At 42.2% G+C, this 25,396-nt stretch overlaps 1 protein-coding gene across 16 annotated transcripts in view; it reads left to right on the forward strand.

Moving 5' to 3' along the window:
• RPTOR (regulatory associated protein of MTOR complex 1) overlaps window positions 1-25,396 on the forward strand; it is a 315,148-nt gene that overhangs the window by 45,129 nt on the left and 244,623 nt on the right. For 14 of the 16 annotated variants that reach the window (XR_014078516.1, XM_081575767.1, XM_081575768.1 and 11 more), the window contains one exon: window positions 21,638-21,740. The exons of the other annotated variants lie outside the window; for them this stretch is intronic. Coding sequence is in view for 13 of the 14 variants with exons in the window: in XM_081575767.1 (XP_081431893.1) it covers window positions 21,638-21,740 (103 nt within the window). In the remaining variant the exon portion in view is untranslated. The remainder of the gene's footprint in view (window positions 1-21,637; window positions 21,741-25,396) is intronic. 16 annotated transcript variants of the gene reach the window in all.

A 25,396-nucleotide genomic window follows, 5' to 3' on the forward strand; every position in this document is an offset into this window, starting at 1 on the left:
GAGTTTCCTGAGTCACACAGCAGATTTCCATCGGCTATCTGGTTTACATACGATAGTGTATGTGCTCCCACGCTGCTGTCTCCATTCGTCTCACCCCTCCTTCTTCCCTGCAGCCCATGTCCAAAAGTCTGTTCTCGTGTACTGCAATGTTTTTGATAGTGAAACCTGTCTCACATTTCAGATATAACCCTACTTGAACATCATGTCTCATGCTGCGTTTGGTTTAAGATTTTTTATCTATGTTCTCAGTGAGAAGTTACCTCTTTTCTTCCCCTTGTATTTTTTGTCTGTTGTGTTTTAATACCAAAGTTTTGCTAACATAAAAATATGAGTTTTGGGAATGTTTTCTGTTATTTCTTCTCTGGCTTTCAGCAGTATTTGTAGAACTTTCCAGTTATTCATCCGAGTCTAGCGTTATCTCTGTGATTGTTTTTTGTTGCAATTTGTTTGGTTTTGAAAAGTTGTATTTTTTTTTAGGAATTTGACTTTTTATCTAATGAAGTTAAAAAATTTAGTAGCATAAAATTGTTCAAAAGGTTCTCTTCTTTTCAGTGTCTCTGGAGCTGCTCTTTTATTGTTGATAGTGGTTATTTGTGCCATTTCTTTTGGTCTCACAGAAACATCCATTCTCCACAGGGGCCAGACTGCCTCAAGGGGGAAAGTTGGTTCTTGGTAGAGGGGACAGAAAAATTCTTACTCTTTATGCATAAAGCCCAGGTGTGCTTCCTGCTGACAGATAGGCAGTATATCTGCAGTATTAGAATTTTATGGGGAGAGCCATCAGGAAAAAAATGTTTAGAAAGACTCTTCAAGGGGTCAGTGATGAAAAGAAGGTTGGGAGGTACTGCACTGGAGTTTAGTCTTTTTCAGGGAGCCAGTTTGTGTCTCTGTCAGTCTTTTCTTCTGTATGTATTTTCTGTTTTGTCAATATCTGATCTTTATTTCCTTCCTTTTACTTTCTTTGGGTTTATCTACTTTGCCCCTAGCTTCTTGTGAATGATGCTTATTCATTTATTCTCAGCTTTTCTTCTTTTCTATCTGCATTCATGGCTATGCCTTCCCCTGACCAGTGCAGCTTTACCCTGTCCCCCAGGCTGTGATCTGTTCATCTACTTCCCATTCAAAGGCCCTGAGGCTGTAGTGAGTGTGGCCCAGGAGAGGAATAGAAAGAAGACTAGACTCGCTGTTAGCTGGTGAGGCTAAAGAGCAATTGGCTTGGACTGTCATGCTGGGGCATGTGGACCCTGGTAAGGAGTTTGACTTTGTTTTATGTGTGTTAGGGATCCATTTCTGGGTTTTATCAGAGGAGTGGTGTCATTTGATTTCTGTTTAAGAGACTGGAGAATGGATTGTAGGGGCAGGTAGGAGAGACTCAGGCTGCTCTGGTCTGTGGGTAAGAGTTGCTGGTGGCTTGCCCCGAGGTGGTAGTGGCAAGATGGCAATAGGAGGGCAGATTTGGGATGTGCACTATGGGAGAGGTGATGGGACAGTATCACACAAGTGAGCAAGTTGTTTGTAAAATAACCATTATTGGGCAGATCATTTATTGCTATCTCTGACCCAATAGATCTTAGTAAGCTGTAGCTTGGTAACTTTCCATTTAACTCCATGATTATTTAGTGTCCTGACAGAACACTAAATCTCCTGATTTATTGGGGCAAACAGCTCTCTAAAAACATTCACTTTAAGTATTCTTGCAAGTCTTGTGATAAATAAAGAAGATTCAGTGCAGCATGTTTTCACATTCCTACAAACTCAGTACTATAGCATTCAAAGTGTGTTCGCAGACTCCTGGGGGTCCTCCATGATCCTTCCAGGTTCTATAAGGTCAGTTACTGAGACATTGGTGGCTTTTCCCTGTGCTGATATGTGCACAGATGGTGCAGGAGTGGCAGGTGAAGCTGCTGCCTGAGTGTGGGTCAGGCAGCCACCCCATGCTGGGCTGGACATTGTGTTCTTCCTAGTCTCAGGCTTGCAGTAAAAAAATAATGCCGCTTTTAATTAAGATGAAGCGGAAAGAGACTGTTAAATCTTGACCCTTTAGACCACTTACAATATGCCAAAAGCACTTCTGCTGCATATTGAGATCTGGTGGTTATGTCAAGGAAAAGCACTTGTGCAGTTGAGTTGTGAGCTGAACTGGTCCCCGCCGAAACCACCCCCCCGCCACCGACTGTTTTTCCTTGAAAGAACAACTGTAAGAATTTTCTCCAAAATGAAAAGAGAGCTGTCACTTCAAGGGAGACAACTGAGCCAATGATAAAATTTGAGCTTTGCCTGAAAATTAGATTGTTGAAAAACTTGTATCTGCCATTGTGTTTTTGACAGCTTCCCATTGCCTAAAGCCTTTTCAGATGAGACCAGTTGTGATGATACTGATCGTGATGGTTTGATGTGGAGAATGAATTGTGTCAGTATTTGGAAGGTCCACACCCCTTGGTGACCCATTCTTTTCTAGATGACCAGTTCATGATGTTGCAAACTCGCATGTGGGTTAATGAGCCACTTAGAACACAAGGTAAAACCCTGGAATTGAGTGTAACAGAATAGGAAAAGGGTCTTGAAGTGGCTTCAGAGTCTACATTGCAAATAACCTTTGAGAAACTACCACTTGTTGAGTTTTGGTATAGTATCAAAAAATATTAACAATTATTTGAGAAGACTACATATATATATGCAGCTTCCTACTCAGGTGAGGTTGGATTTTCTTTGTATACTTCAAAAGAATATACTGCAACAGTCTGAATACAAAAGCAGATAGAGAATCCCGTTGCTATCTATTAAGTCAGACATCAAAGTGATTTGCAAAAATAAAAACATTGCCACACTTCTCACTAAAGTTTTGTTTGTTTGTTTGGCGAGATAGATTTCTAAAAATAAAGTGTATCATTTATATTAATACATAATAGACTTGTAATTTTAAATGAATTAATAAAAATGAAAAAATCCTCAGTTTTAATTTATCACATGATAAATATTGTTATAATTGGCAGAAAAGTTCTTTGATATCTACCGTAATTTTTAAGAGTGTAAAGGCGTCCTGAGACCAAAAAGGTTGGGAGCTGCTGGTTTATAGAAACAAAAATGGTGTTTAATGACCTTTCAGTTCTTTGAATGTGGGCGCGTTCTCAACCTGACAGCAGCATTTCCAGCCATCAAAGACAGACTCCTTTCTGTGCTGCTGTTGTTGCCATTTAACGCTTTATGCGAAGTGCTTGCATTTGGGCAAAACATACACCTCAGCCATGATGCCAGCAGCAATTTCCCTTCTCCCACCTAAAGCAGGAACCCGTGCCCTCCCGGTGTGTGGAAGAGCTTGTCTGAGGGCTGGAGCGCAGCTCAAGACTAAAAGCCTTTAAAAATCAGCAGAGGGAACTAGCTATTACTGAAAACTGAACATTTTAATTAAAAATATCCATCACAGGGTTGCCTTCTCTCCTTTGTTTCTCAAGTGTGGTGGACGTTAATCCGCAGTGGCTGCACTTGGTTCTGTGGTGACCGCCATTTGGTGAGTGGGATTTCTTCCCATGAAGTGCTTAGAGATAAAACCCTGCAACATCTGTTCTGGTGACAACTGTCCCTTTTTTATTTTAGCTTATGTATATTTCAGAAGTTAGAGCTAGGGGGTTATGAGGACCTTCATCAGGAGCTCTGTAAATGGCCTCTCTGTGTGTGTGCCTGGGGGTCAGAAAAAGAGAGAAAATATGCAGTTCATTTCAGTTTAGTTGCTCAGTCGTGTCTGACTCTTTGCGACCCCATGGACTGTAGCACGCCAGGCTTCTCTGTCCATCGCCAACTCCTGGAGATTGCTCAAACTCATGCCCATCGATTTCTGGGGGTCAGAAAAAGAAAATATGCGACTAGTACCTGAATTCAATGGTAATCCTTTCAGTTCACTTTGTTTTCCAGCTGGATTAATTGATTGTTTGAGTGTTACAGAGAGGCACTCAACACTACACAAATCCTCTACCTTTGAGAGCGCATCGACTTTTTCTTCAAAATTATTTGATTGGAATTGGCAAAGGGTCAATATCATGATTCTTTGTTCCCCTGTTTATAATCTATATCTACATATATCTATTTATTTTTAAATAAAACAAGGTAGAAGTTGGACTTGGCTTTTCTGCCTTTGAAGTTGTTGTAGCCTAAAAGTTGCTCAGATTAGGGGAAGGATGCTAGGATTTTAAACTTTTACAACTTATTATTAAGTGGGTTGTTCTGGGGTTCTACTGCAGCGTCACAGCGGGATTCAGATGGATTTTCTGATTGTATAAAAAGAAATCGACCCTTAAACCCACCCCCCACTTACTTCTTAAACATCTAGTTTTATTGGGTTGGAAAAAACCAAAAGCACAACACATGGAAGTCTGGAAACTTGCAGTAAACCTGTGATTCTCCACGGAGAGAGCTTGCAGTGTGTTAGAGGACTGTGATCTTGTGTAGGGTATTCAGTTACTGAGTGAGGTTGACCGCACCATCTTGGTAGAAGCGTTTTTATGAGTCGTGCATTCCCTGTGTTTACAAGGTATGTGGTATGACGTTTTCAGTAATATTGCCAAGCTACTTGAGGTTTTCTTATGAGGGTTCTGGCCATCAACCAGCTGCCCTGCTGTTTTGGGATACAGTGTTTTGGGGAGTTTGGCCAGGAAGTTTACTAAAATATAATATTTACTTTTTGGGAACCATTATAAATTTAAGTTTTGATAAGATTTATGGTTGTTATCATTTTCATTGTATTGCCATTTAAAACTAATGGCTGGGCAGATTAGTTTGAATGTTAGTTCATGCTGTCTTATGTGGAAAGGGTTTATTAATGTGGATTCAGGTTGTGAAGAAATTCACCAGGAAACCAGGGTTCTCTGGAAGCAATTTCTGGGGAAATTGCTCTGGGGCAGCTATTTTGTTTCCATTCATATTATTCATATTTACATTTTATTTTCAGGAAATCTGCTTATCCCTGGCCTGTCCTCATTCTCACATCTTTCAAGTTGGGATTGAAATCAGTAATAGAGGATTGACCTATCGTTACTTTGCAAATGTTAAAAAAAAATGTCAAATAGAAGTATGTTTATCTTTTTGGCTATATCTGTTATAAAATTTTCTTCTTCAGTTTCCCTTTTTCCTCTCTTCAAAGGCTAGCAGGCACTGTTAGTTTCCAACTTTTTGTTTTAAATGTTTGCCTTAACAGCTGCGGGTCCTCTTATGGGCTAGTGCATTTGTGATCATCGAGGAGGGTGTGCGACACCTCAGGCTTATGGCTAATTATGGGACCATTTGTGGTGCTTCTCTGTGATGAGGAGAAGGATACCCAGGTTTGTATTTTATTTGACTCATGTCTTAGATTGTGTAGCTTTTAACTTTTATCCTTTCATCCTTGATGGTGCTGGTATCTAGGAACTCTTCTTTAGAAGGCATTTTGGAGAGAAGCTCCATGCAATTTGAATTTTGATGATGTTTTTTCTTGTTTGAATGGGCTCTTGCAGAGGTAGAATTGGGAAGGTGGGGTTCAGCAGGAGACCAGGTCATCATGTCACAGGTTCATTAGATATTCTCAAAGCACAGCATAATTTGCTCTTACAAGAGGATGAAAGTTCTTGTTTCTGGCCAGGGGATTTTCGTGGCTGCTTTTGAGAGGCACTCAGGTAGCATGGTAACAGTTCAGATGTCTGCAGTGTGTAATAGTCAGTTGGTCCAGTAGGTCTGTATCCTATACTAACTTTTGTTTGACATGGTGTTTGATTTGACACTGGAAGGAGTTTGCAAGAAGGTGATGACATAGTTCATACTTTTGGATCCAAGTTTAGAACTAAGGTACCCAAAACAGCAAAGCAGAAACTTGTGAGGCAGCTTGTGACTTGAGCAGAGACATTGAAGCCGAGGAGACATTGCATACTGTACAGTCTCTGTTTCCAGTTGTCATCTCATCAGCATTGAATGGGGTGGGGTGGTTCTTCCCAGAAAAATGGAAAACTTTCCTAATGTGCTTGATTCAGATTTTCCTGCCTGCTGTCTGTCTCTTCTGGACACATTGCCATGGTGATTTCATGGCTACTCATTCTCCTACAGTCAGAGGAGTCTCTGTGCTGCCCTTCACCTTCATAGCTTTTATAAACTCTTCTCCAATCTTTGCATTCATTTGAAAAAACGTAGTAATATTTGTGGCCTCATTGATATCTCAGTAGAAATCTTTCGTTTGTCCCCTGTGGAGAAGAGCTCTATGCACGAGCATCCAGTCCCTCCTGTTAGACAGTTAGGTTGTTTCTGATTTTCTCACTACTCAAGACAGAGCCCAGTGAATGTCCTTATCGTGCCTATGTTTGCACATGTGTGAGTGTATGTCTACGGTATTTGCTAGAATGGAACAAAGCTGTGGGACACGTACACCCTTCCACTTCATCATGTTGCCAGAATCCTCTCCAGGGAGTAGTGCGTTCATACTCCCACATCCAGAAGTGTCCAGAGCTCCTCTTCACCCACAACCTTGCGAGTATACGTATTGTCATACTGGAAAGTCTTTTCCAGTCCTATGATGTGGAATGGTATCTCATCTATTTCTCTGAGAAATAGTGAGGATGCACAGATTTTGGTATGTGTATTGGCCTTTTGAGTTTTTTCTTTTAGAAAGGGCTTGTCAGTATTTTTTTGTTCTTTTTCCTAGTTTTTGTTATTTGTTTTTCTTCTCAGTTTTTTTCTTTCATTTTTTAAAAAAATAGATATTAATAGTTTAGTTAGGCGTTGAGATGGAAATTTGTCCTAAATCTACATGCAGCATGTGTGTGCATGCACACACGCACATGTAATAAAGCAAAGGGTGATCCAGCAGAAAAAAGGCAAAGAATATGAGAGAGTGTTGTATATTTTGGGAGTTGTTGACTGCATGTGTGCTGTGCTTGGTTGCTCAGTCGTGTCCAACTCTTTGTGACCCCATGGACTGTGGCCCTGCCTGCCAGGCTCCTCTGTCCATGGGATTCTCCAGGCAAAAGTACTAGAGTGGGTTGCCATGCCCTCCTCCAGGGGATCTTCCTAACCCAGATCTCCTACATCACAGGTGGATTCTTTACCATCTGAGCCACCAAGAAAGCCCATTGGCTGCATATGTGAATGTAAAGGAGTGATCCTTTGGGGCCTTGCACTGCTGTCCAGGGTGGTGGGATGGCATAGTTAGGCTGTCAGTATGGAAGGCATCCATGTTAGAAATGGAGATGTATTAGAGGAGCTTGAATTGGAGGGGAGCCATTGGAGTCATGGAGGAGAGACAGGCTGAGGCTTGAACTCAGGGGATGGAGATGGGATGTGTGGACATCAATCTGAGAACGTTAGATTAGGGTGAAGTGTCCAGATTTAGAGCTGGGTGATTGTCAGTACCTTTTACCCACATAGGAGGTGACACGAGTGGAGCAGGTTTGGGGCTGTGGGAGGTAAGGATGATGACAAGGAGAGGTCAGAGGACAGGAGGGTGAGGGCACTAAGCAGGAGGAGAGACTTCGCAGCAGGAATTGGCCTCTCCCCTCCTTCTATTCCCCCTTCTCCCTCCTCCCTTCTTCTCCACGTGTTTGTTCAGTTTTACTATTTTCAGTATACAGTCAGCTAAGCAAAATATGAAATGTTTCCTAGTACTGGTTTGTGCAGCAGAAGCTTGATTATACAACACGATGATGATATAGACGGAAAGCATTACTGAATTTTGTTCTTGTACTGAGGAATGTTTCCATTGTTGTCAGTTTCCTTAGCTTATTAAAGTGAGCAAGTGTTTGGTTGCTATTGTGAGTTATTTAGTTACAGAATGCTGAGGTGTCCTGCTGGTGGTGTTGGTGTGGAGAGGGAACTGGTTTGGTGGGAAGGTGCCACGTGTGGGACCTCTGCCTGGGGAGGGGCGGGAGGTGGTGCTCTCACACTGCACCCATGTGTCTGTGGTTCTCCTGCAGCTCGGTCTGCGAGAGGGCGGGCATGTGAGGTAGAGCTTCCCGAGTGGTCCTTTGACCCACGTGACGGGAGCTGAGGGAGAGTCTAGTCTTACTGATAAAGAGAAGGCCACAGGAAGTACTGCCATCCCTGATGTGTTAGAACTCACTCCTGAAGGGAAACCTGGAAAGTTCTCTGACCTCCAGGCTTAGTGATGGGCTCAGGCTACTGTAGCGCTCCCCTCAGCTAAGCTGAACGGCAGAAAGTTGTGTGGATGTTGTGGGCCCCCTGCCTTTTCTGTGGACCTTTAGAGTGAGGCAGCTCTGTGTGCAGTCTGCTGGGGAGAATGGTTTCCAGAATTGTCCTCTCATGGAAACAGAAATGCTTTCTATTACCTGGAAACTACTTTCAAGCCGTGGGGTATATTTTTGCTTGGATTCTTGTGATCAGTTTTCATTTTTTCAGTGTAGATTGCCTCTGGGCTTTTAGTCTGAAAAACTTGCATACAAGTAGAAGAGTTGAAAGAAGGGTACAGTGAAAACCTTTGGGTCTTCCACTTAGGGCCCATAGTTATTTCCAATATATAGAAGTGTGTGTGTATATTTATAAAAAGACCAAAAAGCGACTCATATTTCACAGTACCTAAACATCACCACAGTTCCTCAGAGCCAGGGACCCTCCGTGGGCCCCATTCCTGTAGATGACGCTGAAGCTCATCTCCTGGCAGGTGTGCAGTCTTTGCTGTGCATGTCCCTGGCCATGGTCCTGAAACCATAAAGCACATTTCAGGGCTCAGAAGAGCAGAGGTTCTTCTGTTTTGGTGCAGAGAGAATTCAGCAAGAAGCAGGATGAGAGGTAAGGGAAGAGTTTATTAGGATAGGACACTTGTAAGAGATACAGGGCGGGCAGGCAAGGGAGTGCTGTGCTGAGAACTTAGTGAGCTCCATTTTTATAATCAAAGGGAAAGGAGTTGCAAGAACCCAGTTTTAGATCTAAATTACTGTGAGGTTAAGATACAACTTTTGGTGCCTTCAGATTGAGTGTGTTTAGGACTCGGGAAGATTCTTGGTGGTGATGGTTTAGTGATGATTCAGCTCTTACCTTTCATTTCCTTCTTCCCTTCCTTAGACACAGCTAGTCTGTGTCAGAATGGAGCCAAAAGTGCCACTTGTTGGGATAACAACCTTGGCAAAATTGTGTGTCTTTAGTTCCCTGGTTTGATGATGTCTGAGTTGGTAATTAGTATCAGTTCAGTTCAGTTCAGTTGCTCAGTCGTGTTCAACTCTTTGCGACCCCATGGACTGCAGCACGCCAGGCTTCCCTGTCCATCACCAACTCCCAGAGCTTACTCAAACTCATGTCCATTGAGTCGGTGACGCCATCCAACCATCTCATTCTCTGTCATCCCCTTCTTCTCCCGCCTTCAATCTTTCCCAGCATCAGGGTCTTTTCCAATGAGTCAGTTCTTCACATCAGGTGGCCAAAGTATTGGAGTTTCAGCTTCAGCATCAGTCCTTCCAATGAATATTCAGGACTGATTTCCTTTAGGATGGACTGGTTGGATCTTCTTGCTGTCCAAGGTACTCCACAGTTCAAAAACATCAATTCTTCAGTGCTCAGCTTTCTTTATAGTGTAACTCTCACATCCATACATGACTACTGGAAAAACCATAGCTTTGACTAGATGGACCTTTGTTGGCAAAGCAACATCTCTGCTTTTTAATATGCTGTCTAGGTTGGCCATAGCTTTTCTTCCAAGGAGCAAGTGTCTTTTAATTTCATGGCTGCAGTCACCATCTGCCATGATTTTGGAGCCCCCCAAAATAAAGTCTGTCACTGTTTTCATTGTTTCCCCATCTATTTGCCATGAAGTGATGGGCCCAGATGCCATGATCTTAGTTTTCTGAATGTTGAGTTTTAAGCCAGCTTTTTCACTCCCTTCTTTCACTTTCATCAGGAGACTCTTTAGTTCTTTTTTGCTTTCTTCCATGTGGGTGGTATCATCTGCATATCTGAGGGTATTGATACTTCTCCCGGCGATGTTGATTCTAGCAGTGATTAGTATAAGATGCCCATATAGTTAAATCCGATGATGATTGTGCCCTCTGAATGTTTTCACCCCTAAAGAGCCTTAGGGATTCTTAGTTATAGGCATTGGAGTGCATGCTGTGAGGTTAAGCAGAAAAGGAATGTGTTGAAGATCCCTGGGAGGACCCAGGGCCAGACCCTGAGGTTATGAAGACACCAAGGGGGCTTCTGTAGCTGCTGAACCACTGGTACACTGGGATGAACCCAAGAACTGGGTGGCTGCCACCCTCCAGAGCCAGGTGCCTCAGCCACAGAGTTCCCTGTGGAGCAATAGCTTGGCGTTACTGGATTCAGAACCTGGTTCTCAGGCAGGTGTATCTGTCTGGAGGAGCCCAGGCCACATGCTGGCCCCTTAGCTGCAAGAGAGTCTGAGACCATTGTTTTTACTCTCTACTTTGGGAAGGTGGGGCCCACAACGTAGGAGGTTATCAAGACATATAGAAGGTGTTAAGAAGGTTATGGGGAGTCAGATGGCAGATGTCTACCACGTGGTTTCCCGTGGGTGCTTTTAAATGACGGCTTATTAACAGAGTTGCAGCCATGGAGGACCTTTGATTTCCTTGTGCCTTTCATCTCCGACACCCACTTAGCAGAACATGCTATCCCCTATTCTCTTTGAAATAGAGGTTTCTTTCTTTCCCACTCTCGCCGCATGTACCCGCTACACGTCTTCTTGTTTCTCTGTAGCAGTTTCCTGGCTAATTTCCCTTCCTTCAACCTCTCCCTTCCCAAGTAAATGTTAGCTGTTGTCATGAGTTAGTCTTCCTGGAAAATATCTGTTTAGCCATGCTCCTGCCTTGATGGCTTAGTGGGGCCCGCTTGCCAGCTCCTGACGCTGATGATCTTCAAGGTCTCCACTAGCAGAATCTGCACTACCCTCTGCTTGGAGCTATGGGAACTTTGAGAACAGTTTCATATCATATATTGGCCCAACCAAGAGGCTGGTGGGGCTAGAAGAAAATAGCCACATGTAGCATCTTCAGCCTTTCAATGGTGAAATGCCTGTTATCAAGGTGTTCCAACCACCTTGGGTATATTTTTTCAGCCAGCATGGGAGCTCTGTGTGCTTTGGTTTGCCTTGAAATTGTTTTTATGAAGTCTGTACTTGGGTAACATATGCTGGATAATGAAGAGGGGATGAAAAATTAGTCCTGAATGAATGACTCAGTCCCATGCTGCTGCTGCTAATTGTAATTTACATTAGGAGTGGTAAAGCAGCGGTTCAGTGTTTTATCAAATGACACAAACCTCCAAACAGCCTTGAAATCAATCCACTTATTGAATTGGAAAATCTTGTTTTTCCCATGAAAGCAATTTTAGCAGTTGGCCTTATCTTGTATCCTAACCTGGGAAAGAGTGGAGAAGACATAGACTAGAGCCATTTGCTTTCCCTGCTTTGCCAAGACCAGGTGTGTTGTTGATTACGAGGCCATGCTCAGTTTTGTTAGCATAGTGCTGTCCCCGTAGGTTCCCTGGGAATCACCCACATTGCATTTCCTCACACGATCCTGGCCCACTCGTTGCCTTGGATACTAGTCTAAGCTTCAGCTAACTGAACAAGCTACTCTCTTTATTTTCAGGATACAATAAAGATATATACATCCATGCACACATGCAAAAACTCCTTGACTGTTGTGATAAAATAATTTTTATAACCTTTCCATTTGCTTATAGAAATGATGTATGTTCATGATAGAAAGTTTGAAAATATACACACAGCAGGACCAGGTAGAAAGAGAAAAAGAGGAATCATCCACACTTTCTACTCCCCAGAGATCAGAACTACTTGTGACATCTTGTTTTTTAACTCTGTCTTCAGTGTTTGTGTACTTGCATATTTGGAATAAGAATTACGGATCTGGTTGTGTACCTCCTCTCTCCACTCAGATTATGTTTGGGTATATCTCATGCTATTTAACATTCTTTGAAAAGTTGTCTTTTCTAACAAGTTTATTGAGATCTGTATCTAGTTCCCATGTGACAAAGTTTGCCGGCTTCCAACAGAGTTGTGCAACCTGTAGATGTGTTTTAAAGGTGGTGTCATGTTCCAGCACATGACCCAGAGTATTCTTTAACCTCAAGTCAGACCCTGAGGCCTCAACAGAATTGTTTGTATATTGTCGACTTATTTAAAGTTAATTTTTCAGTATAGACAGCTTCTTCATATTATCTCTAACAAGTATTTTTATTTTCACTGTATGAGGGAGCAGACTGTAGAGTTAATTGTGTGTGTATGTGTGTGTACACACTCAAGTTTCATCCCAAAAGGTGTTACAAGAAAAGGCAAGGACGTCATTTTTGGTTCCTCACTCAGCTCATTAGTACAAGTTGACTGGCTCCTCAGACCAGGGGGGCGTGTAGAACCATCACAGATGCCCAGGTTTGCAAAGGTAGTACCAAGGGGAGACCATCTGTTTCATGAAGGAATCACAAAAAGAATCAGTGTAGTATTCCTTTGAGAAGGGATTTCTTTGGCTTGTTTAAAGCAGTTATGATCTCTGTAATCAACCTATTTTGTATGCAGTTCTTTAATTTGGTTTTTAGAAACCTAAATTTCCCAAGGGTCTCCGATGTTGGAAGTACTCTTGCTCCACGTGTCCTCAGCATTTGGATGGGGTGGGAGAGGGGGAGGGGGAGAGCTCTGCACCCGTCTGAGACAACATCTCTGGATGAGACTTTCTGATTCTCCATTTTGAAGAGTTACTTCTTGTGTCTTCCCTTTTTATTAGGCTATTTTACAGAAGTGAAGGTGGATTTAGTGGAAAATCTAGACAGGGAACTATAAACAGAATTTGGCCTCAAAAAAGGAGTGTTTAAACCCAAATTAGGCCTGTGGCTCAAGGTAACAAACTGAGCTCAGACATTAAAGAACCGCTCCCTCAATGCCAATTCCCACTGAAATGAACAAAGGAACAGACAAACAGGATTGCCCAGGTTCATACAGTTGCTGCTGGTGATGAGGATCTTGTTTTGTATTACAGATCTTGGTTGCAAAAATTCTGTTTGATGTGCTTCTTGCTAGGTTTATTGTTCATTTCTTTCTAGCAGTCTTTGGGATGAGAATTAGGAGGCAAGCCAGTTTTTCCTTTTCTTCAGTAACTTGATTCCCCCCACTCTTCCTGTGTTGCGTCGACTCTGTTTGCTGTATGTTCTAGTTTCTGACTTTCTTTATAAATTATGTATTTGTATAGCTTCGGCTCTGCTCAAAGTTTTTGCTTGATGCTCTGAATCTTAATGAGCACTGCTGGGAATTGGGTGGCTTTGCCTCAGACGAACAGGGGAATAGTGAATGTTGTGGCATGTATGGCAAACCCTAGTCTTGCTTTCTGTTTATTCTCCATGACGCTCAGTTGTTTATGTCGGAAGGAATAGGAGTGAGTCAGACTCTTGGTTTGGGGAGCAGAAAGCAGTGATTGGCCAGTTTAACCTACATGATTTCTTCATTCTGCATAACAGCTTGGATGTCATTGTGCACAGCAGCCTGTGAATTTATACTCAGGTTTGATCCACTTTGTCTTTTAAAAAATATATGGTTTATCAGATAATTGAATAGAAAGAAACGAATAAAGGAATTCTTTGTGATTTTGTTTTGAATTCTTTGGTGACAGGCATTAATGTATTTTTAATCAGCAAGGTGACAAGTAGTATACAGAGGCTTTCAGTAGGGACAGTGATCTGGGTCCATAGATCCCCTATCTCCAATTCTCAAATCCAAAAAGCTCTGAATATTGAAAATGTTTTCACAACTCATTTGAGGGCAAAACTGGGCTGTGAGCTGGTATGAGGTTGTTGGATAGTGGATATTTGTGCATTTCAGTGGAAATTTTAATACTTTTGAATAGGATGTTACTCCAGACCCTTTTCTGTGTGTTATATGCCATATGGGATATATACCATATTATCCTTTTGTAAATTAGAAAAATCGTGAATTTCAAAACTCTGATGCCAGAGGATCGTACAGGGAACTGCCCAGGCTGTTACAACAGCATCAGGCGCCCCCTATACCAAGCCTCTCCCAAAGTAGTGTTGAGACCTCTGGGTTGAATTTAGAATCCTAAGGCAGCGTGCTCCATGCCTTTAGGGATATTTCCGGTACGGCTGGAGAGGCCAATCCTGGAGTCAAAATTTTAGGATCAGAGAAGTCTTGGGGCCTAAGAGATCACTGGCATCATTTCAGGGTGAGGGAGTTGTTCCGGAGAGATTGCAGTAAACCAGCATGTCGAAGGTCACACATTTATAGTGATCCCAGTGTTTTAGAGCTTCTCAGAATGATGATCTTTTCAAATGCAAAATTAACCTCTAGAGATATAACTCTGTCATCTTCAATTATATGGCATTGGGGAGGAACTTTTTTAAAGTCCAAAATGATTTTTTGTACTATTATGCAGTTTTTGCACACTAAAGTTGGTAGCCCTTACATTTTCTTAATGCTGTAACTATATTATTAAAAAACATGAATCTAGAATTTTTGGAATGAGGTTACCGTAGAAATGAAAATAAAATACAAAAAGGACACTTTCGGGTATAGCTAAGAATTGACAATCCACCACATTTGAAATCAAGCCAATGCCATTATAGTTTGCAGGGGAGCTCAGACATATTTGATTGGCTTGAGGGCATTTACTGGTAATGTCTTCCGTCCAATTGTGGAATTAAATTGGTAGCTAAGTGTTACGCCAAATACATGTTTCTAGTTCGTGTATCAATGTATTCTTGAGACTTTCCCCCTTGTTTTCTTAAAAGGCAGGATATAGGGTAGATGTGTATTGTATAAGCCAGAATGAATCAAATTAATTCCTTTCATGTCTTCATTTATGGAGTGGAGCTAATTTCACACTTTCTCTCTGAGGGCCCTGCTCTCCTGTTGCTCACCTTCAAAGCAATCACGGAGAAATTGTTACTGTCAGTAATGTTTGGTTAGTAATGAACACTGCACTTGGTGGAGGCCTGGTGAGGGGAGGCCCACGAGCCGCCTCGCAGGATAGTAAAGAGCGATGATTGTGCTTCCATCAGTATTTCTGTCTAAGGACTTTGAGAGCCTCAGAGGTCGTACTTTTTATAATGAAATTAGAAATGATTTATTTTACTGAGTTCATTAACTACAGTTGTAGGGGCAGAGGGAAGGCAATTTTTCTAGAGTGTCACATGAGGTGGGAGAAATAGGGTTATGACCAGAGATCACAGGAATGCTACAAAAATGCCCTGCCTCACCCTACACCATCTCTCTGACCCCAGAGAGGTGAAGCAAATATACCAGCGATGGAGCTTTGAAATCCCAGTGACCAGGGTTTAGTCTTGGTGCCTTTCTCCAAATTCCTTACTCCCTCCATGCCTCCTTAAGGTGGGGGCACAACCACCTTCATGGGCTTTTGGTGACTGCATAGCACGTGCCAGATTGGGCGTCAGCATTGGCCTGTGGAGGCCATTCTTGCTTAGAAATATTTGGTCAGTAATGACTGGGCCTGAGACCTGGCTGTTAACTCCTGGAGGTAAGAGAGAGGGGTAATGTGTGGCATTCCTGAGCTCTCATCAGCCCAGAAGGCCGGCTCGACCCCTTTCTCCTGGGTCTGTAACAGGCAGGGGGTTTGCTGAGGCACAGTGGGTGGGGTGGGCCTTAGAGCAGACCCCTGAGTGTAGTGTCCTTCACCTGGGCTTCGTAAGAGGTGAAGGATCTAAGAGTGGGCTCTCTTTGCAGATTGAGGACAAAACACAAAATTGCAGTGGTACAGACAGTCTAAGCAGAGACCCTGATCCGTATGGATTGTTTTGTCCATGGAAGGCTTTTCTTGCGCCCAGAGGGCCCTCAGATGACTATAAGGAAAGCAACATTTTTCTTAGGAAGCAACTTAAAACTTGCTCCAGGGTTTAACCAACGCCTCATGGAGACCTCAAAGTTCCACATTATAGAGCACAGAAAAAATGCCCTTGATTTAAGTATGGCAAAGGACAGACGCTAGTAGTTTTATTCACCAGGGCCATAGGAAGACCACAGAAATGTTTCCGGAAGCTTCTAGTTTTAAGCAACTTATACACAAAGAGTAAGTTTGCTATAAAACAATCAATCGTCTGTATGGAATTATTGATATTGATCAATTAAATACTGGAAAATGACTAACAAATAAAATTTTTGTTATTCTCTGATTATTTTTCAACCTTTTCCCTTAACGTTAGGTCAAGGAGCCAAAATTTGTTTCTTATGGTTCATAATGAGAAGATTCTTGTCTGGTCTCTGGGAAGATACTATTCCTCTATTCAATATGTCTTTGGACACAGGGTTGCAGTTACTTTAAAGACTGAGATTATTATTAATAAATGCTTTTTTTTAAGTGTTGGGAGAGGAAAGACAAAAATACTTCCTTTATTCCTCATGTAACTTTAAATTCTGTTTTCAACAGGAATATTTTCTTGATGTAATAAAGATTATATCAAATCAGTAACCATCATCATTCTTAATGATGAAACATTTATGACAGTTTTATTAAAACCAAGTGCAAAGATCACCACTGTCATCATTTTGTAATTATTAGTAATATGATTTTGGAAGATTTGTGTAATGCTGTGAGACCTAATAAAGAAAAAGAAAAGTGACCTATTAAAAAGAATGAGCTAGACTCATCCTTATTCACAGACAGTATATTTGTATGCTAACAAAACTTGGAGAGCGTCACCTAAAAGCAGTTATGTTTAAGAATTTAGTAAAGTGACTTAAACATTATTCTGACAATTCAGCAATCACTAAGAAACTACTATGGGCAAAATACATGGTTTGTAGCATGTTGCTCCCAAATAGTTATGAACAATCCAGAAATAATCTTAAAAGAAATGAATAGGAGGTCCTGTGTTTGGGACTCCGTACTTCCAATGCAAGAGGCACGGGTTCAGTCTCTGCTTGGGGAACTAAGACCTCACGTGCCATATAGCATGTGCACCACCCCGCCTCCTCCCACCCCCCACCCCACCCCCGCAAAAAAAAAAACAAACAAACAAGACTTGGTGAAGAAAGCTATAAAAACATTACTGAGAAAAATTTAAAGAAAATTTGAATAAGCTTGAAATTTGAATAAACTGTATTCCTGTATGGAAGAATAGAATATCATAAGGATGTTATGTCTTGCCAAGTTTGGTTTATATGTTAAATGTAATGTTTTTGTATTTTGAATCCATTTTTATTCATTTAACATTTTAAGAATTTAAGTGTCGTTCTGTTAAGAGTATATAATGGTGTGCTTAAACATTCCTTCATTTGCCTAAAATTTAGGTCAGTCCCACTTGTTTTCCATGATAAGAAATGCTGTGAAGAAAATCATTACACGTAGAAGATTCTCTTATTATATTTTGTATTTCTTATGACAGATCCTCATGTGTGAAATTGTTCGATCAAAAAATACAATTTAAAATGCTTAGTGTTATCAATAGGCAGTTTGGTTAAACAACTTTAATCAAAATCTCCATGGAATTAAGAAATTGAATAGCAATTAATTTGGAAAAAATAGATGAATATAAATAGAGCTGAGTAAAAGTTTAAAAAAATTGTGAGGAAGAAGACTGGGTTTCCCAACACTGTGAAATGTTGTGAGGATAAATTATTTAAGTCAGTGAGGTATGACCCAGAAATAGAATTTGGTCTATGTAGAATATATGCTTACTACAAACCTGTGAGTTTGAGTAAGTTATTTAACAGGGGGAATAATTCTTTGAGTATTGGGTAGTTCTTTGAGAAAAAATTAATCCTCACCTGGTTGTATTGTTGTTCAGTTGCTAAGTTCTGTCCAACTCTTTGTGATCCCATGGGGTGCAGCATGCCAGGCTCCTCTGTCCTTCACTATCTTCTAGAGTTTGCTCAAATTCATGTCCTTTCAGTTGGTGATACTATCTAACCATCTCATCCTCACCTGGTACCATATACCAAAATAACATCCAGCTGGATTAAAAGGGTGAAGTATGAAACAAATGAAAACATCAGAGGAAAATCCCTGTAGTCACTCACTCAGCAGAAGGTCACTGGGTCAGGTGTCTGCTCCCATGTGTCACCTCTGACCTTGAAGGAGCTGCGGGTGCACAGAGGAATGTGGACCAGCCTGGCTCTGCCAAGAGGAAGGCACAGATGCTGGGGTGGCACTGAGTGGGTGGGTCTGCCCTGATGAGATCTGGGAAGCCCTCCGCAAGGAATGGAAGTTTGAACCTGAGGGAGCCCGAGCTGGTGAGACCAGGCAAGGAGCCCTCCCGACAGAAGGGCCATGTGTTTGAAGACCCAGAGGTCATGCCAGGTGGACTGAGGACAGAGATTGAGGGCGAGACCTGACACTAGTGGGGAGTTTGGCAGGAGCGAAGCTTGCAAGGCTTGAATAGCATGTGGAGCAGTTCATAGTACATCTTGAAGGTTTTGGGGACTGACTGAAAACAGGGCAGTGCGCTGATGTGTTTGAAAGCCTGGACTGGGGGAGACAGGAGAGGAGTTCCTAGGAAAGTGGTGGAGCACAGTTTGGACGTGGAGGTGGCTCAGAGTCGGGATAGTGAAGTTGACAGACTCTGAGACATTTAGGAGCAAGATGAACGAGCTAGACTGGTAGTTACAGTGGGTGCTGGCGCTCAGGACCCAGGTGGAGGGAGCAGAGGCTCAAGTGGTCTTCCTCACGGCCACCCTATTTGAAATGACAGCAGCTCCCCACTCCTGGCAGGGATTTTTCTTTTTCTTTTTTTTTGGACCATGCCCTGTGGCACATGGGATCTTCATTCCTCAACCAGGGATGGAACCATGGCCCCCTACAATGGAAGCACGGAGTCTTAACCACTGGACCACCAGGGAAGCCCCAGGATTTTTATTTCTTTGATTTACTAATGTGTCCTCAGTTTCTAAAAACTGCAGTTGGCACCTGGTGGGTTGGACAAGTTGTTGAACAAGTGAACTAATGAAGGATGAGTTCCAGATTTCTGGCTTGAGCAGCTGGGTAGATGGGGCTGACCTTTCCTAACACAGAGACCCTGGACTCGAGCAGGAGCAGGTGTGGAGGAAGATACGTATGTCAGCTGATGGGCCCAGGGCTGTAGTATGTCAAGAAAGAGGAAGGAATCCAGTGGCAAACACTAGACTAAGGAAATATTTACAACCATCTTTAATGTGGAAGCCATCTTTAATATGTAAAGAGTCCATGAAAATCAATCAGCAAAGATCACTAATGTTAGTAAACAAAAATGATAGTATAAACATGAGTAGAAGATCCACAAAAGATAAAGGATACAATTATTTGGAAAAAAAATTCAGCCTTATTAATACTAAAGAGTGAAAACTAAATCAGTATGATACTTTTTTCCTCTCATTGAATAATTAACAATTTTAAATAATAAGAATAGCAATAAACTGGTCAGAGTGTTAATTTTGTGCAAGAGTTTTTGCAAAGTAGTTTGGCACAGTGTATCAAGTGTCTTAAAATGTTTACATCTTTGGATCAAATAATTGTTTATGAAGTATATCTTAAGAAAGCCTGAGAAAAGCTAGCTTCTCCTGCCATGTACCTGTCCCCATCTGCCTGCTTGACTTAGTTCAGTTCAGTCGCTCAGTCGTGTCCGACTCTTTGCGACCCCATGAATTGCAGCACGCCAGGCCTCTCTGTCCATCACCAACTCCCGGAGTCTACCCAAACCCATGTCCATCGAGTCGGTGATACCATCCAACTATCTCATCCTCTGTCGTCCCCTTCTCCTCCCGCCCCCAATCCTACCCAGCATTAGGGTCTTTTCCAATGAGTCAACCCTTTGCATGAGGTGCCCAAAGTATTGGAGTTTCAGCTTCAACATCAGACCTTCCAATGAACACCCAGGATTGATCTCTTTTAGGATGGATTGATTGGATCTCCTTGTAGTCCAAGGGACTCTCAAGAGTCTTCTCCAACACCACAGTTCAAAAGCATCAATTCTGTGGCGCTCAGCTTTCTTCACCGTCCAACTCTCACATCCATACATGACCACTGGAAAAACCATAGCCTTGACTAGACGGACTTTTGTTGGCAAAGTAATGTCTCTGCTTTTAAATATGCTATCTAGGTTGGCCATAACCTTCCTTCCAAGGAGTAAGCGTCTTTTAATTTCATGGCTGCAATCACCATCAGCAGTGATTTTGGAGCCCCAAAAAATAAAGTCTGACACTGTTTCCACTGTTTCCCCATCTATTTCCCATGAAGTGATGGGACCAGATGCCATGATCTTAGTTTTCTGAACGTTGAGCTTTAAGCCAACTTTTCCACTCTCCTCTTTCACCTTCATCAAGAGGCTCTTTAGTTCTTCTTCACTCTCTGCCATAAGGGTGGTGTCATCCGCATATCTGAGGTTATTGATATTTCTCCCAGCAATCTTGATTCCAGCTTGTGTTTCTTCCAGCCCAGCGTTTCTCATGATGTACTCTGCATATAAGTTAAATAAGCAGGGTGACAATATACAGCCTTGACGTACTCCTTTTCCTATTTGGAACCAGTCTATGTTCCATGTCCAGTTCTAACTGTTGCTTCCTGACCTGCATACAGGTTTCTCAAGAGACAGGTCAGATGGTCTGGTATTCCCATCTCTTTCAGAATTTTCCACAGTTTATTGTGATCCACACAGTCAAAGGCTTTGGCATAGTCAATAAAGCAGAAATAGATGTTTTTCTGAAACTCTCTTGCTTTTTCGATGATCCAGCGGATATTGGCAATTTGATCTCTGGTTCCTCTGCCTTTTCTAAAACCAGCTTGAACATCTGGAAGTTCACGGTTCACATATTGCTGAAGCCTGGCTTGGAGAATTTTGAGCATTACTTTACTAGCATGTGAGATGAGTGCAATTGTGCGGTAGTTTGAGCATTCTTTGGCATTGCCTTTCTTTGGGATTGAAACAAAGACTGACCTCTTCCAGTCCTGTGGCCACTGCTGAGTTTTCCAAATTTGCTGGCATATCGAGTGCAGCACTTTCACAGCATCACCTTTGAGGATTTGAAATAGCTCAACTGGAATTCCATCACCTCCACTAGCTTTGTTCATAGTGATGCTTTCTAAGGCCCACTTGACTTCACATTCCAGGATGTCTGGCTCTAGGTGAGTGATCACACCATCGTGATTATCTGGGTCGTGAAGATCTTTTTTGTACAGTTCTTCTGTGTATTCTTGCCACCTCTTCTTAATATCTTCTGCTTCTGTTAGGTCCATACCATTTCTGTCCTTTATCGAGCCCATCTTTGCATGAAATGTTCCTTTGGTATCTCTAATTTTCTTGAAGAGATCTCTAGTCTTTCCCATTCTGTTGTTTTCCTCTATTTGTTTGCACTGATCGCTGAGGAAGGCTTTCTTATCTCTCCTTGCTATTCCTTGGAACTCTGCATTCAGATGGGAATATCTTTCCTTTTCTCCTTTGCCTTTCGCTTCTCTTCTCTTCCAAGCTCTCTGTAAGGCCTCCTCAGACAGCCATTTTGCTTTTTTGTGTTTCTTTTCCATGGGGATTTAAATTCTTGACTTAAACCCTGTCTTAATTGTGAAATACCCGAAGAGGGGCATAGGTGACAGATGACTGAAGACTGGCTGGGAATGCAGAGGGCTCTGTATGTCTGGGAACATTTTAACAACTGGAAGACTCATCAGGGAATTTCATATTGAATTATTTGTTTTTTCTGTTGTGTTTCCAGATGAAGACTGTCAGCGTTGCCTTAGTTTTGTGCCTGAATGTCGGTGTGGACCCTCCAGATGTGGTCAAGACCACCCCCTGTGCGCGTTTGGAGTGCTGGATTGGTAAGTGCAGGTCCCTCCCTTACCACCTGTCGCAGGGGTCACTGCATGTGGTTCTTGGCTTGGCAGGGCCTGCCTCCACTGTCTTGGTCCACTGAGGCCTGTGTTTGGTTTGTGTAAATTTGAAGATTTTATTTCATCTTGCAGTTATATAATCTTTAAGGTATTTTAGATACATTTACTTACCATTTGCAGTGGAGAGAGTGTCTCAGGAAAAAATGATTAAATGGTGACTATTGGATTATATAATTTTCTCCTTTAAATGTGCCCTGCATCTGGTATCTAGTACTAGTTATATACACTTAAAAAGCAAACAAACAAACAAACCAAAAAACCCTGAAGCACTGATACCTGCACGGAGGTGCCTCATTTGCACAATGCGGAGTCCCACCTACTTTTTTCCAGGAGGAGGCGAAGTTGTTCTTTGTCATCATCCTCCCGGAGCATCTTAGCACATTGTTGACTAGAAATGGTGCAGCACAACCTTCACTTGTTTCTGGAGAGAAAACGTTAGGGAGAAAGCTTTAGGCTCCCACCACTGACAGGACACTAGCCAAAGCTTTTTCTAATGTCTTTTCTAAGTTAAGAAGTTCACTTCTGTTCTTAGTTTGCTGATAGTTTCTGTCAGGAATCAATGTTGAATCTTATCAAATGCTTTCTCAACATCTAATGAGAAATAACCTGGCTTTTCTTTTTTAGTCTGTTGATGTGGTGGGTTATATGGATTGATCTTGTTGAGCCAACCTTGAATTTCTGGCATGAGCTTCACTTGTTTTATCTTTTTCATATGTTCCTGGATTTGACTGCTAATATCTATTAAGGAATCATGCATCTCTGTTTATGAGGGTTGTTGGTCTATATTTTCTCATCTTGCAACGTATTTGTTTAGTTTTGGTAGCAAAACAATGCTGGTCTCATTAAACAAGTTGAGAAATATTCCCATCTTTCCTGTTTTAAGGAAGAGTTTGTATTGAATTGGGTATTATTTCTTCTGTAAATTTTGGTACAATTTACCAATGAAGCCATCCCAGTATGAATTTCCTTTGTGTCCATCATTGAATTTTCAGCTTTCTCTTGTTGATAGGATTGGGGCAATCCATACCCCACCTCCCTGCAGCTTTCTCTAGTCTAAGCAAAAGCAAAAATTCCCTTTATCTGCTTTAAACATTAAAAATTACAAATTGTTATAATCTGAATTGGGAAAAAGGGTTTTTTTTCCCCCCACTTTACTTACTTATTTCACTATTTGGGGGTATCTTAGGATGACGGCCTTTATTTCACAGCCTCCTGCCTGCAGCACAGGCCCCTTGTCCTCCCAACCCAGTGACAGTAGCTGTTTCCTGTGGTCAGTTTTCTTAGATGCTTTCTTGGCTCTCTGCCATCCTTTGGTGACTGTGCCAGTTGAAATTGACTTCTTATTAGCCGCCACTGACTGTTTCCACTTCATTTACCCCTTGTCAAAGCTGGATTTAATCAGTTGTTTTCTGTTTCCTCCCTCTGTTACTACTCTTCTGTTAGGTTTTTTAACATAAGACTTCTCAGCCCAGATCCCAGTGTACACTCCTGGGGATTGTGTGGGTGGTGGTGTCTAGGTAGAGAAGTGCACCTTCCGGGCTGAGGGGTTTTGGTTTTCATTAGATTCTCTAGGGGTCCTTTGCTTTCTACACTCCTGCCCTCAAAGAGAAATCAAAGAACCCTCCCTCACATCTCACATAGTCTCTTTGATCAGTATTTATGGGACAGTGTTAATAAAAATGCAGAGAGTCCCTTACTTTCTTGTTGGTGTGAAATCCAGCAAGCGAATAGATTTTTTAATGTTATAGTCTTAAAATTTTTCTGCAGTTCAGATATGCAATCTACTTTGTAATCATTTCAACAGATTTTGAATTCAGCAGAGCATATTGCCTTTTGGGTGTTGAAAATTTTTCATTTGGCTTTTATTAAAAAGCGAATCCTTATGATGATGATTTCAACAATATGGGATAAGGGAGGGGGAAAGTCGTAGAGATTTGATTCAGCAAATTTGTAATGGTGTCTAGCAGCCTATATGTTAATTTTTATTTTGAAAAAACATTTTCAAAAGTTGCATGTGGAGTTCTAAGCAGTTTTCTTCCTCATTCATTTGAAAGTAAGCTGCTGAAATGATGCTCCATCACTTTGAAATCTATTAATGTATGATTGCTACATACAAGAGTTTCTCTTTCATAATGACAATCTGGTCCTCACAGACAGGGGATTAACATGGATGTCCCACTACCGGATAAGCCTTGGGTTGCATTTTCAGGGTTGCCACCTGTCCCCATAAGGTCCTTTACGGCACAAAGACTCTTTCCTGCTTCACACATTGTCCCTAATATAGTTTCATTCAACCTGGAACAGGCCTCAGTCTTTCTTTAACCTTCATGACCTTGACACTTAGAAGGTCACAGGCGCTCTGTTTAGCAGAATATCCCCGATGGTTCCTTGGGTTTACATTTTGTTTATGCCTCTTTGGCAGGAGTGTCATGGAAGAGATCCACCTTCCCCCGTGGATTCTATCAGGTGGCACATGACTTTAATTTATCTCATTGCTGGGTATGTAGCTCTCTTATCATTTGATTAAGTTGGTACCTGAACTTCAGCTGTAAGATTCCCTCCTTCCCTTTTGTAGTTAATAAGCATTTTGGGGGAAGAGGTGCTTTGTCTGTGTTAATGTTTCTTTCATCATCAGACTTCCAATTTATTTGAATTGAACTCATGGCTTGGCTGGTGAGGCAGGGAGATCCAGGCTTAATGACAAGTTGGTTCTGCCTTTTTTAGGATGATATGCCTGGAGCATGTCATGGCTGGGAAAGGAGTCCTGAGGAAGAGCCCCTGCAAGGCTTGGTAACTTCTAATAACCTAAAAAGATGCTCCCGTTTAGAAGGCAGCCAATTGATGTTTTATACTTGGTCTTAGCATTTTGTGCTCCATCACCAGAAATCAAAAGGTTTTGCACTCATCATGACCCCAGTGTATTCATTCCAGCTATTTCACTCAAGCAGTCACTTAACCATTTGGGGCCTTAGTTTCCTCTGCAAAATGGAGCTGATGATGGCACCCACTTCTTGGCTGTAGGGCGATTAACTGGGACATGAACAGGGCTCAACTTGGGGACTGTTCACAGCTAGGAGCAGCCACCATAGGCCTGCACTCGCCTCCCCACCCCACCCAACAGGCCAAGGTGCAGGGTAGGAACCTGAGCTGTTCCTGCGTCTGTACTGCCTCTGCTCCTTCTGTGTGCTCGCCCAAAGAGAGGGGAAAGAACCGTGCTTCTGTGCATGGGGCTGGGTGGGGATTACGAGTTCATTGCTTTATGGTTGCAGACACACATCAAACTGGTGAGACTGCTGGTCGAAACTGCCCTGATTGTAGGGATAAGGGGTCTGGGAACTTGACAAAAAGGCAAATTCTTACTTTCCAGTCCCTTTTTGTGTACCTGTGTGCCTACAGTCTCCACACACGTTGGGGAGAGTCCTACTTCCAGAGGCTCAGAGGATGTCCCTGAGTGTCCCTGAAGTGGCCCTTTAGGTTTTCCTGTGGAGCCACAATAAGCAAGTAGAAGATGCACTGTGCTATCCAGCAGTGACAGCCCGCCCTCCCTGCTGGACTGCTGCACAGCCGAGGCCCAGATTCCAGCT

The sequence above is a fragment of the Giraffa tippelskirchi genome, chromosome 3, assembly GCF_054371585.1.
Source record: "Giraffa tippelskirchi isolate mGirTip1 chromosome 3, T2T-mGirTip1v1.2.pri, whole genome shotgun sequence".
Taxonomy (NCBI): Eukaryota; Metazoa; Chordata; class Mammalia; order Artiodactyla; family Giraffidae; genus Giraffa; species Giraffa tippelskirchi.